Raw genomic sequence first — 17,801 nt, 5'->3', positions numbered from 1 at the left:
CTTTTGCCTTCGGCCTGGGCCTTGCTTGCCTCTTCATCTTCTTGGGCGTGGAGTTGCCCTTCTTTGATTTCGGTGCCATGATTTTGATCTTTACTCTACGGAATATTGATCGATACTGATCCAGAACACCGGACGCGGCGGCTTTTATACACGCGGGCGGCAAGCGGAGCACAAGTGATCGGCACGTGATTCACACGCGGAGCACATGTGGAGCACAAGTGATACACACGCGCTGCGTGTGACCCCATTTTCTGACCACAAGCGCTCACACACGGAGGACTCGTGGTGGACACGCGATGCACACGCGCGCGTGTGGTCCACTTGTCATTCGCGTGTCCAGCATGTCTGAGACAAATTGGTTGATTTTCACCGCGTGTAGAAAAAATTTGCAAAATTTATAGCAAAATTACACGTGATCAACTCGCGGAAGCCTGTGTGACCGGCCCATTCGTCTATATAGAAACCATAAATTTTTATTAATGGTCGAGTAATATTGTTTGCACAATCAGGGTAATCATAAAGTAAAAAAACCCAACGTAATTGAACAACAGATGTCAGTGGTATTGGTTTATAAGTAATAACTTCTCTAATATTTGTTTAATATCATGGCCAGTTAATTACCAACTTGGTTCAACACTGAGAGTAGGTTATGTCATTTTGTGACTGTAATTGGTTGTTCTATATTGGATTATTTACCCGAGTAATGCACTAATGACGAACATTAGCGATCTGTTTACTTTTGATCAGGGTGTGGGCGATTGTTTTAACGCTTAGTTTGGGATCACAGTGGCTAAGTGGGTAAGACGCTGACTCGCTGGCCTGGAGGTCGGATGTTCGATCCCTGCATTGGCCGAGAAAGTTCATCCAGATTTTCCGGCCTGGTTCCCCCCCTTATCAGTGATGCAGGACGGAGGGCCTGACAAGGACAGCTATCTAGTCGTTCGGATGGGACGAAAAACCGAGGTCCCGTGTACACATTGGCGTGCACGTAAAAGATCCCTTGACAGTTGGAATTCGATAAAAGAGTAGGCCTTAGGGCCACTGCCCGGGCAAAATTTCCCTCATAGCACACTGTATGGCGTATATGCCCGTCTTCATTAGCCCAGGTTAGGAGCAGAACGGTAGGACGTTAAACCCCATTTCATTTCATTTCATTTAACGCTTAGTTTATAGCTTTGGGGGGTGGGGGTAGTAGCTGAATGGTATAACGCTTAGATCCTAATCCTTGGGGACGTGGGGGGGGGGGGGATATAGCCGAATGGTTTAACGCGTGCCTTCAGATCTTGGTTTCTGTCATAGAGGCGAGTGGCGTGGCTCCGCTCACCAGCTTGTACATGACACGGCGTAGGACTCGACTGATGGAAATGAAGGATCCAGGGGAAGAACGATCGAAGTCACATTTTTGTCTTTTCGCATAAAAGACAAAACAGCTTTTGGACGAGAATGTTTAACGCGAGTGGGTTTAATTACAACTTCAAAATGTTGTTTAATACGAATCATAATTACCAGTACAACAACTGACTTCTACTTTTCAGGCAAATTAAGGTTAAAACCCACGAGGTTGGATATGCGACCCTACTCCCTGTCACGTACAACCGGGGAATCGAAACCACGCTAGTTGAGTCAATGACAGATCTTATAAAATGGGACGCTTACGCAAATGCAATATATATATATATATATATATATATATATATCTGTTTCAGTGTTGTTTACCCGACAGAGAGAAGGTAAAAATGATGTAATATATATATATTATCAAGAGTTTTTTTTTACCAACTTAAATACGATTGTCTGACGTTCATAAAATCTGACGCTCACGCAATTGCGATAATAAGCAGAACTTTATACCTCCTTTAGTTCACGATGGCCGTTAAACAAAGTGAAAAGATTATATACAATGTCAAGATAAGGGGGAATCGTGTCTACCAGCCTTCATAGATGGATCTGAACTTCATGAAATCTGAGGCTTCTGCCACAGCAATTGTAGTACTATCGGACTTCTGTTCTTGTTGTGTTTGTTTCTTCGTGATCGTAATAACACTACAGGATAAATGGTTCTTACAACTTTATTGCTAAGCTGTAAAAGCTTTGAAGGTTCCTCAATAATAATGGCTGCTTGTAATATCTGGATCAGCTCTGACTAATCTCGTTCTACACCTTGTTTTATAACCACTAATTGCTGCAAGTCTTAGATAGACTTGACGTTAATTTCCATCCCAAATACGGAATAAACCACTTTATTTCACAAGACTAAAGGAGGGGACATTACCTTATTTGGTCTACCAACCATGGGTCAATTAACAGACAGAATTTGATTGATATTTTGACAATGGTTATGATTTTACCAAAATATCACTGGTTTTTTTTTATGTATAACTATATATTCCTGTTCATTAAGTACGTGTGATTTGACTCTATAGACAAGAGTGAAGCAACAATTTTTCAAAGAACCAAAATTGTCTTAATTGTTACATAATAACCCACATAATTATGTACAATGTCAAGATAAGGGGACTCGTGTCTACCAGCCTTCATAGGTGGGTCTGAACTGCATGAAATCTGACGCTCGTGCCACAGCAATAACCCACATAATAATTATATATGTCTCCTCCAGAGTTTAACACCCGGAAGACAAAAAAAAAAAAAAAAATATGTAATGTGTCAACTTGTCCGTTGTATTTGACAAGTTTTCACTCTAACTTGTCCAACAAGAAGACTGTGAAGTAGAATTTCTTGACTAGTTGAAAAGATAGGGAACGAATCACGTCTAATGAAGCCGGATTGGTTGAGAGTTGCCATTATTTGGGAGTTTTAAGAGGCAAACCCTTCAGTCTTTGGATTGGACATGATAATACTACTTCAACCAAATTGCTCTATTTTCACTCCATACACAACCACGGCTTCCAGTCTGTATCGGAACCATAACGAAGAGACGGCGTTTCTTACCACGTTCTCGGCTCAGCTTAGACGAGTATTTTACGTCCAGAAGCCAGCCAGTGTTGACTAAGCCGCGATTAATAATTTTTATTTGAAGTAAGGTTTTATCGCGCTATCGTTTCATTCCAGAAGCCATGGAAATGATGTTAATTGCTGACTACGTTAGACGATTTGACACTAAGATGACAAATTGCGTTTCCGACGCCTTGACAGCGGTACAGGTGATTCCACCATAACGTTTAATTATTCTGTACGTGTAAAATCCCTTAACTGTAATGATGGATGCGATTTCCATAAGTTGATTGATGTTCTACTATCGCACTTACTGACCATATGACGATCTTAAGAGACTCGGTTTTTTTCTCTCTAAAAAATGACAATTCCCTGAGCTAGTTCAATGAGTTATTTCCTCTTCAGGTTGTCAATGGTCGTTTGACTTTCTTGTCTAATTAAGGGAGAATAGTGTTTTCACCACAGCAATTGATTGCCAATAATCGTGCTAGGTGTTTTGATCAGATTTGGATTGACATTTATAAATAGAGAGAGAGAGAAAGAGAGAGGGAGAGAGAGAGAGAGAGACAGAGTTTAACGTTCACTCGGCACAAACTAGGTCATTTCGGGACTAACATATGGTTCAATTTTATTTCAATATTTCGTTTGCGCGTAGGGGTCTTTAGCAGTGGGAGGAAACCGGAGGACCCTGAGAAAAGCGACCCTACTCCTTGCCACGTACAACCGGGGAATCGAAACCACGCACACGCGTTAACCGTTCAGCCACCCAACATAATGCAGATCAATTAACCGATAGATTAATGGCCACTGGAAGATTTTTAATAATAGTTTTTTTATGAGCCGGTTGATCATTGTTCGTTGAAGACTATAATTTCATTAGGCTCGGCTCGTTGTTTGATTTGCATCAGTGAACATATTATTACTTCCAATAATCTAATAGTTTATTTATTGGTAATGATGCATGGTGAACAAAACGGTACTCCTATCACCCAATATCTGATTTCCTGCTCAGTTTGATTTTATTTGATTTCGTTCGTGTTTTGTCACATGAGACTGTTGACGTTTTATTGCTGATGATGCATGGTGAACAAAACGGTCTTCCTATCGCCCAATATCTGATTTCCTGCGCAGTTTGATTTTGTTTGATTTCGTTCGTGTTTTGTCACATGAGACTGTTGACGTGGGCGTAAAGCTTATTGTTTCTGCATCTAGATGCGGAGCGCCGCGGTGGCGTTGGTTTCCCAGCCTACAGATGCCGTTTTCGATCCCTGTATTGACCGGGAAAGTTCATCGGAATGTTTCTGAGTGGTCCCCCTTGTCATTGGTGCAGGACTGAGGGCCTGACAGGGGACAACGTATAGTCGTTCGGATGGGACGAAAAACCGAGGTACCGTTTACACATTGTCGCGAACATGAAAAACTCTCGACAGTTTGAATTCGATATAAAAGCAGGCCGTAATGCCGCTGTAGTGCAAAATTTCTCTCATGGCACACGGCATGGCGCATGCCCAGTCGGTGCAGAACAGTCGGACGTTAAACCCCACTTCATTTCATTTCATTGTTATCTATATTCCTAATTGAAGAAATTCATTTTAAAAGAATGCTTCACCAAACAATATCAAATGCGTAAGCGTACATTTGGAAATAGATTTGATCAAGCTCAATGGTTTGTCTCCGATAGACTGTCAGTCAATGTCGACAAGTGGGCGTTAAAATCCATTTCATTTGATTTCATTGTCAACCAGGTAATATAATGAAGCGGAGACCGAACGATAAAGGAATATCGTGACAATTTGAGTTGTCTCGACCGTTCCTGATGTATCGTAAGGTCTGTCATTGAGTCCACTGACGTGGTTTCGATTCCCTTGGTTGTACGTGACAAGGACTAGGGTCGCCTGGTTTTCTCCGGGTCCTCCTGTTTCCTCCCGCTGCTAAAGGCCCCCTACGCGCAAGCGAATTATTAAAATAAAATTGAACCATGTGTTAATCCCGAAATGACCTGGTTTGTGTCGAGTGGACGTTAAATCCCATTTCTTGCTCTCTGTCGGTATTCAACATGATCTGTAAAATGACATCGCAAGCCGATGTACGAAATGTTGTGATAGCCCAGACGTCCATATGCCTTCTGTTTAATTTCAAGGATTGTACAGACGTCATATTAAGCACGCGCCATCACTGTGCGTCTCTAGGGATGTCATGTATCACAGTTCGTTGGCGCATCATAGACTGACACCGTTTTAACTTCACTATATGTAACGTGACACGTAATGGCCATTTACATTTTGAGGAAGTCGCATTTAGAGCTCCATGTGTATGACTTCTGTTTTATTTCTATAATTGAATAGAAGTCCTATTAAACATAAATTATGCAAGAGCTAAATCTGCCTATTACAAGTCTTTATTTAGGCTTCAGATGTTATAAAAATTATTAATTAGACCTTTATTTACACAACAAGCTCAAAATCAACTCTGTAGACCCACGGGTGGCTTGGATACAGTTTGGATTTAAACAGTAGTCCATTTCAATTTAAATCAATAAATGGTGGACCAAGTTAACGTTTACCGTTAGTTGCTAATGTCACTACCGGAAATTAGTGATGAAAGGCCTGCCAAGCAAGGCTACCGTAGCCATTGGGCATGTTACTTGATAATCGAGAATATGTTGTGGAGTTATCGTCTATCAATCAAACGATCGCAAATTCTCAGACGGTGCAGACACAACTGATGCCTATTTCTAGTCCAAACATCCAAAGTAATTTGACTGAAATTTTCAACATTTTCCTTTTTTATCATCTGTTTTTGAATTATTATAGCAAGAATGGCCAATTCTTTGTAAAACTCTTAACTAATGTATCTTTAAGAGACATCGATCATAGCCACTTCACTGGTATATCAAGGGAAACGATTTCGGCCTATGAGGTGCTAACCGAAGCTGTCTGGCCCGAAACGGACCATATGAGGTGCTAACCGGTGCTAATAGAAGCTGCCTGGCCCGAAACGGACCATATGAGGTGCTAACCGAAGCTGCCTGACCCGAAACGGACCATATTCGTAAAACGAACACCGAATCTCATCTTCGCAATGTCAAGGTCGAATACCGATATCACACTGACTGCATTAAATTTTCGAATGATTTAACATATCTAAAAATAAGGTTGAGATAAAGAGCTGCATGCTGGGAATGCATTCAGATAACTTCCGCAGTACAAAAATGCCATCGGATGCACGCATATATCATACGAATGCCGCGTGATCGTCTCCTGAACAAAGGTCACATTTTATCTCATTCATAAGAACCAAAATAAAGTTCAATTTAGGGAAAAGAGACCATAGATACCAAACCCGTCAATCATCGTAAACATCAAAGCAAATCAAGAAAAACTGATATACTTTGGCGTATTAGAAATAATCCATATGTCAATAGATAGGCTCTTTATTCCCCGAATCCCCCGTCGCCTTGTCATTCCAAAATTAAACATTTTTGTGAGTTGCGTATTATCTTTCTAAAAACAAAATAGTCCCCTGGCGGTGTATTAATGATTAGAAACATTACAATGTTTGGTAGAGTTATGGATTTATAGCGGATGGGGGGGATAGGAACAATATATCACTACGCCGCCTATCTCCATTGTTCAGATTACCTGTACACAAATAACCGGATACGACACGTCAATACAGAGCTATTCTTGATATTGGAGGTTGTTTTGCGACATCTGGAAACACCCCGCAAACTACATTAGGAGGCATGGATTTTATCGGAATTTCAGACATCGGATAATAATTTGTTTATCTACTCTCGACCCGTTAATGAATGGGAATTTAGTGCTTGATCGACATGTTTAGACAGCATGAGTTTGATGTTGTTTCTCTCAATAAGAACGGAAAGTGTTGGGCAAATTATTTGAAATTAGCAAGAAGTAGATATACATTTAGATATTGAATCAAGTAACGATTTTACGTCTCAAGCTTTCTTCATAAATATGCAGGATGAGTAATTCCGTCTCTCTTTTTTTTTATCAATAAAGGATGGAATCTTTTCGAGAAAAAAAAAAGAAAAACGATGATTCGTGTTTGCGAGAAATAAATGGCTATTAGTATGGACTAATTACTTGTTTTTATGTTTTTTGTCAATCTGATTAAAACACAGATTCTATTTCGTTTCGTTTTTATAGTTCAAAATTTCGTTTTACTTGTCTTTACTACACTAGGATCTGGAAAAGTTGTTATCATTGACGTGTTCTGAATGGTGTGAGGGATTAGCCAATGAAGCGGTCTGTTACGGCGAGCTTTAGGCGTGTTTTACACGGACCTGTGGGTAATCCACTAGTAACATCAATGCTGATTGGTTAATCAAATGTCTGACGTCATAGGGTTAAAAGCCGCTCATATGACGTCTGACGCGACCTATCGCTACAACCGGTCAGATCTTCATGTAATGCAGGCCATCGAAAGTATATAAAAAAAAAAACGAAACGAAATATAGATCTGTATTTTATTCAGATTGGCTGTTTGTTGCTTTGGTTTGGATTTCATTGAGGTTTATAATGATAGAAACAGAGATAATTTGTGTATTTATTGTAGATCATTAAGAAACGAGCATCAATCAGTGACTATATCGTATACTGCATTGATCAAGTATTAATTCCAGGTATCGCCCCCCGCGGACGGACATAAACACAAAATATATCCAGTTTCGTTTTACACACTATTCTGTTGATAGATCATTGGTCAAGTATATTAATTCCAGGTATCCCCCCCTCCTCGGATATAAACACAAACTATATCTAGTTTCGTTTTACACACCTTTCTGTTGATAGATCATTGGTCAAGTATATTAATTCCAGGTATCCCCCCCTCGGATATAAACACAAAATATATCTACCTGTAGTTTCGTTTTACACACCTTTCTGCTGATTGATCATTAGTCAGGTGTTAGTTAACCGTGTCGCATCGGGGATATCAATACGAAATATATATCTAGTTTTGTTTTGAACACCTTCATAATGAAATTTTCTAAATCAAATTGTTTTGAATATTTTTAAAGATAGATCATTGGTCAGTTGCAGTGCCGGATTAACCTTGTGGGGGGCCCCGGGACATATCAACTGTGCAGGGGCCCCATTGTTGTTTGTCCAAATTGTTCGTACTGACCGCGGATCGTACTAGTATGTACTCCGCCGCCTTGAGTGCCTGGGGTGTTTTCCTCCAGGAACTTTTTTTTTAAAATTAGGATTAATTTCACTGCATCTGAGACAATTTAGGCAGCGATTTCCTGGGCCCCCGAAAATCTGTTGGTACCTACCAGTCCTGGGGCCCCCAATATCCCTTACTGCCCAGGGCCCCAATCCTCGCACCACCAGCCCAGGTACTGGTTGGCTCCCTCCGGGATAAAATATTAATATGACCCAGAATTGTTGGGGGTCCCGGGACATTTGTCCCACTTTGCCCCCCACCCCCCAGATCCGGTACTGGTCAGTTGTTAATTCCCAGTATCGACCCGGGAATAAAAACACAAAAATATGTAAAAAAAAACCCCTCAACAAATTTTCATTAAATTCTTTTGAATATTGCTAAAGATATATTGCTTTAAAAAGCTGGGTCGTTATTGCTATAATAGCTTAAAATAGATAATGAAATATGAATATGTTGAAAATTTCAGTCAAATAGAGTGTTTCGACATCGATTATCCGTTTTAACGTTAAATTTGTACATGGCACAGATGCTCTCGACCATTCAATGTCTCCACAATAGAACACACCTGGGACAAAGGTTTATTAATTGACAATCGATCGTTATATTGACAAACATGTTCATTAGAGCTGTTTGTTCAATTAAAATAACCACGCGTTAATAACAAAATATATGTACCGCATGTTAGCTTTATTTTATATTTAAACACAGGCAAATCATCAGACTATTATCATACCACTCTTGGTGATATCTTAGGCGTCTTTAGCATTTCACCTATTCGTCATGCGTTATACCCGTATTACACGTGCAGCCAGGGAATCGAAACCTGGCTGACGTGACGAGGAGTAGGGTCCTCTGTCCAACCTCGTAGGTTTTCTCCGGGTTCTCCGGTTTCCTCCCACTGCTAAAAAGCAGATTATTGAAATAAAATTGAATCATATGTTAGTCCCGAAATGACCTAGTTTGTGTCGAGTGGATGTTAAAACTCATCTCTCTCTCTCTCTCTCTCTCTCTCTCTCTCTCTCTCTCTCTCTCGCAATAATTGTTTTCAAGGTTATGAAATTGAACCATATGTTAGTCTCGAAAAGTCATAGTTTGTGTCGAGTAGATTTTAAATCCTCTCTCTCTCTCTCTCTCTCTCTCTCTCTCTCGGATGTTTAACCGCATTGAATTTCATTACAGGAATTCAGTATTTTAATTAACTAACTATAGACAAAATTTAATGATTCTTGTTTCTTTTCGTACGGGGAATGTAAGTTGTACAGGCTGTATTGGAATTTACAATCTGATTGAAACACAGATCCTATTTCGTTTCGTTTTTTTTAAGTTCAAAATTTCGTTTTACTTGTATTTACTACACTAGGATCGGGAAGAGTTGTTAATCAGTGACAGATTCTATTTCGTTTCGTTTGTTTTAGTTCAAAATTTCGTTTTACTTGTCTTTACTACACTAGGATCGGGAAGAGTTGTTATCAGTGACGTGTTGTGGATAATGTGAGGGATTAGCCAATGAAATGATATTTTACAAAGAGAAGTTTGCGTGAGGTGCACGTAACTCTGGGTAATCCACCAGAAACATCAATACTGATTGGTTAATCAAATGTCTGACGTCATAGGGTCAAAAGCTGCTCGTATGATCTCTGACGCGACCTCCCCAAACAACTGGTCAGATCTTCATGTATTGTAGGCCATCAAAAGTATATATAAAAAAATATGAAACGAAATATAGATCTGTATTTTAATCAGAATGTGGAATTTACGACCACCCGGTTCAAAAGGGTCACAGAACAAAAACCCCGTAACTGCTGGCACAGCATCTGTATTAATTAAAGTCCATGTCTATACGTCTTAGAACACAAACAGAAAAAATGAGCAGGGTGAATATGTTCTAGATATTTGAAAGGAAATCGTTAAACTTATTATATATCCTACCAATGGAAACCCAAGTCATTTCAGATGTTGCCATTTTTTCTTTGACCCTTGAATACAAAAATAAAAAGACTTCGATTTTTCCTGCCAGACAACCTTCATGGCCATTCTATATATGAACATAATTATGGATTAGATTAAGCTATTGTCAATACAATGAACTGCTCTTGAAACAGATAAGTAGAGAAGCTTTGGTTACGGGTCGTCGCCATGATTAATACAACTGCCCGATATGGTGGTTTAAAGTTTTCTGAATCCGAAACAATATCTGCCCGGACGTCATTTTCCACGTCTCGTATTCAACTTCCCCCCTTTTTCTACGGTTTGTTTTCGCGTTACCGGTCTAGTTCCCCATCTATCAATTTCTTCCATTACCTCGACAGCTCACGATCGGCAAGCAACGGCTCATATAAAAGTAATATCAAAAGGAGAGTTGCCCTCTGGCCTCTGCGCCATTCATTGTCCATTGTGTGACGATCTTTATAATCATATTTCCATATCTTTGGTTATTTTTGATCGTTGGTGATACACGCGCCTGATGAGAACACATCCCCTATAAGCAGTGGCTTTTATCGTCAGTCAGAGGTAACCAATCAAATCCAATAATGTAACAACTACGTCAAATTTCTCTTTTTTCTTCCAACACAGAAGCATAAAAAATAAATAAAATCAAACGCACTGATATATATCATTGTTAAACATTGCATTCTAATTTGATTCAGTGTAAAATGATCGTTTTGGATCTCTTTGTTTTTTTATTACAGAAATTGACTGATGGCGATAACATCTTTCTAATGGATCGTTCATTTTTTTCTAAGATTAATATCTCCATAATTTGAGGCAACAGAATTGTTTTTCTTTTTTCAGATTTTTTTTCTCTCTCCAATTTAAAAGAGAAAAGATGATACGTTATGACACTTTTCAATGAATCAGAGATAATTTGCTTGACCTTCTGTTCAGTACAAGATATGCCGATTGCAACAGCACACACACTCAATCAATCTATACTCAGATAGCGATAAAGCACACTCAAACCATGGTCGTCATCAGAAAAGTGTTCATCAATAATCGCCGCACCCACTCTATGGAACGATCTGCCGCCTAGCATACGCACAATAGACACATTATCATCTTTTAAAAGTTCCCTAAAAACTTTACTTTTTAAAGAATACTATTCTTCGAATTTTAAATCTTAAAGTATTTTTATAGCTTTTTATTTTTTATTTTTTTTGATTGGATATTTTGTGTTGATATGTACATGTGACTGTCTGTAAACAATAAATTATTGTTACTATTATTATTAATATAAGCTGTCCGTGCCGGTCTGTCATTTAGTCAAGCGGCGTGGTTTCGATTCCCCTCTTCTACGTGACAAGGGGTAGGGTCGCCTGTCCAACCTCCGGTTTCCTACCACTGCTAAAGACCCCTACGTGCAAGCGAATTATTGAAATAAAATTGAATCATATGTTAGTCCCGAAATGACCTAGTTTTTGTCGAGTCGACGTTAAACCCCGTGTCTCCCTGTCTCTTTAAAACAATTGCTACTACTTTGCTATGGCAACGTCAGCTACTTGGGAATGTTGCCCTGGTGTAATATTACACCAAATATTCGTTCTTGTATTTTCGGAGAATTCATATAACATATTTTTGAAAACCAGGAACACATTGATGATTGGATACAACTTTCTGCGAGTTTGATGGTTAAAACATTTTCTTTTCTATTTACAGAATAATGGTGTTGATTTGGTCGATTTTTGAGACATAATCCACGACTTTGTTCTATCTATTCTAAGGAAGAAGAGCGCGAGTTTCAACACAGTCCTGTCTTTAAAGAAGGATCAACAGCAATCCCTTCAACTAGAGTTTTCAGAATTTGAACTATGACCAATTACGAGTATCTGACCGGTGGAAACGTGACCTCAAGTCCGCCTTTAAATCATACGGAAAGTGCGATGGAAGCCCCGCCGACGGCCTTGGTGGAATGGCAGATGTGGTACCAGCCTATTCATGGCTATGCAGCACCAATAGTGTGCATTTTTGGAGTGGTGGCCAACATCCTCAACATCGTTGTTCTTACGAGGAAAAACATGTTATCACCCACAAACGTAATACTGACTGGTCTGGCCATCTCGGATGGTTTAACAATGGCGGCGTATTTTCCATACGCCATAATGATGTACCATGTGTATCAAACATCGCCAGCACCGCTTTCGTTTGCCCGTTTTGTGCTGTTTTACGCCATTTTTAGTGTTATTGTACATTCAATTTCAATATGGCTGACTGTGTCGTTAGCATTGTTTCGTTACATATTTATCCAGTGCCCAAGACAGGGGACAAAACTGTGCAGCATTGACCGCGCCAAAATAACCGTTGTCATCGTGTCCATCGTTACGTCAATTGTTTGTATTCCGAATGCTGTGACGTATGGCTTATACCAGACGAAGTATTCAGGCACGAACCAAACATCATGGCATCTAGACGTCAAACAGAACACAGAAACAGAAATCATTCTGAAAAAGTTCAATTTTTGGATACAAGCCATCCTAGTGAAACTGGTGCCATGCTTTCTACTCACTATTCTGAGCATTCTCTTAGTAAAGACAATGAAAGATGCCGAGAGGCGCAGGAAAAAATTGATAAGCAAACCGATGAAGGGAAGCGATGACCCAAGAAGACCAAGCAAGACGAACCGTACCACGCGTATGCTACTCGCGGTGGTCATATTATTTCTGGTAACGGAAATTCCACAAGGAATCCTCAACCTTCTCAGTGGTATTGTTGATGGTTATTTTCACCGAGTCTACCAGCCACTGGGCGATTTAATGGATATTCTGGCGTTGATAAACAATGGTATCAATTTCATATTATACTGCACGATGAGCAAACAATTCCGAGACACATTTATCAAAATATTTTTGAAAGATATTGTTATGGATAAGAGAGGCAATTACATGAGTACTCAAGCTACTCGAGATACCGATTTGTAAATACCTGATAATATAATAGGTTATAAACTCACCTCACAAAATCTAGTCAAAACTGTGCCTCTCTTCGCTCAAGATTTCTCGTCAGTGAGTGCCTCAGAACAGAACTAAAAAAAAAACCCCAAACATAAACAGTTTGTAATTGAAGGTGACAATGTGTAGGACTAATTCGCTTAATTTTATAAGTTATTTGTTAGACATGAAAGGAAGCACTTACATCGTATTATCGTGCAAATTATCTTTAAAAAAACAACAAAGTGCATTTGTTACGTCAGTTGGTAATTTTCCCCCAGTTCTGGCTTCACACCAACGCCTTGGTCTGATTATGTAATGAAATTACGGACGTCGTTGGTATCTCCGCGATAGCACATTAAACGCCTGTGTTTGGTAACAAGACTATGTTTGGGGATATTCCGCTGAAAATTAGAAAAGTGCAGATCTCCAATGACGAGACAATGATGGTTTGACGTAGTGTCGCTTAATTTAATCAAATACTGTTCTAGATTTGGATGTGTTGTCATGGAACCGTGATTTAAAGAACGAAAACATTAAGAGAAGGAACCACTGAAGAAAGCAAAACAATGGGATTTAAAAGTTCAGAAAATACTGACACTAACATGTTGCTATTTTTATTTATGTGGCTACATGTGCAGTGCGAGGCAGGGATTTGGTGTGGACAGATGCCAAGAGATCACTGACATGGAAGAGTGAGTGGTACTCAGTATATTTGTGCTATCGGAACAAGAAGAAATGAATCTTTCATTTTTGTTTGTACCGGTAAACGTTATCCCGAAGAAGTGAAAACGGGGCTTGAAAAATCCAAAAAAATTTTCTACACTCACGAAGGGATTCGAATCCCTGAACCCCTAATTCACCGTTTTATAACCACGCAGTAAGCGCGACTTCAAGAACCATCGGATAAGGAACTGTCAGTCGCGACAAACGCTATCACTTAGACGTGTGACCTGGGCTTGAACAATCTAAAGATTAGGAACCCTTCATTGTTTTAAACCACAATGTCCAGAACCTTTAGAAAATAGTTTAACGACAAGAAGCTGGTAGTCCCAAAAACTCTATCTCTATTGAAGGAGAACAGGGCTTGAATAATCCCAAACATAGTTTAACGACAAGAACCTAGTAGTCCCCAAAACCCTATCTCTATTGAAGGAGAACATGGCTTGAATAATCCCCAAAAGTTAGACCCATTTATTGTTTACAACCCACACAGCAATTGCGATACCAATAACTACCGGATAAACTTATGAATATGTAAAATTGTACATTGATGTAAATAGTTCTACGTAATGCCTGTTCAACCGAGCTGATTTAATGCCATTGGGCAATCATGTAAAGGAAGAGAAGTTTTAATTACAGACTAAAAAAGTATGCGAATTAAGCACTTGTACAACTAAATCGATAGAAATTCCATCCCAAATTGTGTAAGCAGGCCTTAAGTAGTGATGTTAGTGCTAGCTAAGCCCCCTGTTTAATACCTTCAGGCAATATTTTATTTCCAAGATCTATTACCATGGAAACTAATAATGGCATGAACGCAGGAACAACAAGATTGTCTAAAATTAGTCAAAGGAATTTTAGAAATAAGTTGTTGGTAATATAATAGGTTTGTTGTTACCAGCTCGTTCAAAAAAATAATATAAATAAAAAATAAAAAATCCCAACCTAACACGTGATTTATGATCCGGTAAGACGTTTCTCCATCATAAAACAGGTGGAAATCTATGAATAGACAACAACGAGTGTTTTTCAACAGGATTTGCTAACAAAAAAAAAAAAGAAATAATAGCAGTTCCGCTTGGTTTTCATAAATTCTAGTTATTGCAATATTCGTTGTCGAGAGAAGAATTGACTTTTAATTTCGTCCAGGCTGTTACTACCATATTTTACTGGTTAAAGACCTCAACTAAAGTCTAACAGTTGGCTGTTTCTACCATATTTTACTGGTTAAAAACCTCAACTAAAGTCTAATAGTTGGCTGTTTCTAACATTTTACTGGTTAAAGACCTCAACTAAAGTCTAACAGTTGGCTGTTTCTACCATATTTTACTGGTTAAAGACCTCAACTGAAGTCTAATAGTTGGCTGTTTCTAACATTTTACCAGTTAAAGACCCCAACTAAAGTCCAATAGTTGGCTGTTTCTACCATATTTTACTGGTTAAAGGCCTCAACTAAAGTCTAATAGTTGGCTGTTTCTAACATTTTACTGGTTAAAGACCTCAACTAAAGTCTAATAGTTGGCTGTTTCTAACATTTAACTGGTTAAAAGTATACTAGTTGGCTGTTTCTACCATATTTTACTGATTAAAGACCTTAACTAAAGTCTAACAGCTGGCTGTTTCTAACATTTTACTGGTTAAAGACCTCAACTAAAGTCTAATAGTTGACTGTTTCCAACATTTTACTGGTTAAAGACCTCAACTAAAGTCCAATAGTTGTCTGTTTCTACCATATTTTACTGGTTAAAGACCTCAACTAAAGTCTAACAGTTGACTGTTTCTGACATATTTTTCTGGTTAAAGACCTCAACTAAAGTCTAATAGTTGGCTGTTTCTAACATTTAACTGGTTAAAAGTATACTAGTTGGCTGTTTCTACCATATTTTACTGGTTAAAGACCTTAACTAAAGTCTAACAGTTGGCTGTTTCGAACATTTTACTGGTTAAAGACCTCAACTAAAGTCTAATAGTTGGCTGTTTCTAACATTTTACTGGTTAAAGACCTGAACTAAAGTCTAATAGTTGGCTGTCTCTACCATATTTTACTGGTTAAAGACCTGAACTAAAGTCTAATAGTTGGCCGTTTCCAACACTTTACTGGTTAAAGACCTCAACTAAAGTCCAATAGTTGTCTGTTTCTACCATATTTTACTGGTTAAAGACCCCAACTAAAGTCTAATAGTTTCTACCATATTCGACTGGTTAATGAGTCAAATACCTTAGTGATTAACCGCCAACGGTATAATGTACAAGCAAACATCCTTCCGTTCCTTATTTAACATCAAAAGTGAAACAGAACAAAAAAAAAAAACAAAAACAAAAAAAAACCCAAAAACGAAAAAAAAAAATCCGCAAAAAACAAAGGGATAATTAATTGTCAATTAGATTTATATGCTTCCTGGAAATAAGTTTCGGATCCAATAAAAACATGAGAAAATGTAAATATTGTAAATACGTACTATAAATAGATAAAGGAGACATTATACATTGACTACTTTATTGGAACAAGAACTGGCCCCGAACAGCTAATCATCCTGGCCCCAAGTTCACAAAGCATTCTCAGACTTTAGTTCAGAATTTACTCAAAATTGTTTGCTTTATTTTAACTAAAATATAGCCCTTTATAAAACTGTTGTTGTTTTAATGTATCAAATACCCTAATAAGAAACTGTGTACAAAGTTTTGTGTTTCTGGATCAAAGAAATTTCTCATAAAGAGTGATTGAAAGTTGAGTAAATTCTTAACTTAAGTCTGAGAATGCTTTGTGAACCCGGGGTCTGTTCTTGTGACAGTTGTTCTTTGGAGCGACACTTTTCGAAAAAGAAACTCTGCATGCTTGTTCTGGCGATAAATGCGCGTGGATTTGTGTTATGACGTTACAATTTCAAAATGACTGCGATGACGTCATAGTCAGTTCCTTGTCCATAGTATGGCGGTACTTGTATTAGATCGTGTTTCCTTTTATAAATTATTAATATTATTGCTATTATAACTATTATTATTATTATTATTAATATCTATTGTACGATATATAAAAGTATATTAGCTGTTTTCATTGTATTTATGTGGATATTGTATATTGTTTAAAATAAATTGTTTGAAAAGGATAGGCTTTCTGGAGATTCAATATTCTGAAAATATTTCTTTGTGTACCGGTACTGTAAAAAAAAGCCCGACCAAAAACCGAATAATTTTAAGGATACGGTCGCTTGATTGGTTAAAAGTTAAAATGTTAGTACACGTTCACTCGACAAACCAGGACAGGCTCCGCTAAGTGATATGTACCTACACCGATACAATTGTGATGCAGCTACTGGTTTACTTATTAGGAAAGCATGCCGCTTTCAGAAAGAAGTACTCAAAATGGCGTCGTTCGAAGAGTGTGTAGATTTTTCATTGCAAAGTTGTCCTTTGTTTAAAGAAAATCGGATTAACTTGAAAGTACATTACAAACAATAGGCAGTTTATTGAGACAAAACACTCTTCACAGGCATCTTTATGGGCGCGGCCAATTTTAATCCGGGAACTTGAAAGTAGTTCCAATGACGGAATTCGTTATACAGCCGAGGTTAGCTGTAAGGTACCGGAGTCTGCCGAGGTTTGTCGAGTGAGTACACGTTATCGCTCTTAGCCAATGAAAAGCCCGTGTATACCGGTACTGTACCCCGCCCCCTCACACCACACCCGCAACTAAACTCCAGGGGCCTTATTCACGAAACGTTAAACTAAACTATTTTAAGGATACAACCGTTTCATCGGTTGAAAGTTAAAATGCTATTACAGGTTATAACTATTAGCCTATGAAAAGCATGCATTCTTAAGATATTTCAGTTTTTAAGTTTTCATGAATAAGGTACCAGTTCTTATAATTCAACGCCCAAGTCGATTCGCATCTAGGCCCATAATTTTAGTAAGGGTTGACTTTAATTCTAGCATTGCCAAATGTTCGGGACTAAACAGGATATCAACAATTTGCTGACAATCACAAGTATTACTTCCGGTCTGCAGCCA

At 38.5% G+C, this 17,801-nt stretch overlaps 1 protein-coding gene across 2 annotated transcripts in view; it reads left to right on the top strand.

Moving 5' to 3' along the window:
* LOC126827271 (G-protein coupled receptor dmsr-1) overlaps positions 1-16,962 on the top strand; it is an 87,451-nt gene extending 70,489 nt beyond the window's left edge. For both annotated transcript variants that reach the window (XM_050556552.2, XM_050556553.2), the window contains exon 2: positions 11,800-16,962. In XM_050556552.2, the coding sequence (XP_050412509.2) occupies positions 11,952-13,058 (1,107 nt within the window). In that variant the 5' untranslated portion in view covers positions 11,800-11,951 and the 3' untranslated portion in view covers positions 13,059-16,962. The remainder of the gene's footprint in view (positions 1-11,799) is intronic.
* Positions 16,963-17,801: the final 839 nt, after the last annotated feature.

Source organism: Patella vulgata, chromosome 7, assembly GCF_932274485.2.
Source record: "Patella vulgata chromosome 7, xgPatVulg1.2, whole genome shotgun sequence".
Lineage (NCBI taxonomy): Eukaryota > Metazoa > Mollusca > Gastropoda > Patellidae > Patella > Patella vulgata.
Note: the sequence above shows the minus strand (reverse complement) of the source record. Positions and strands in the feature narration are given on the sequence as shown.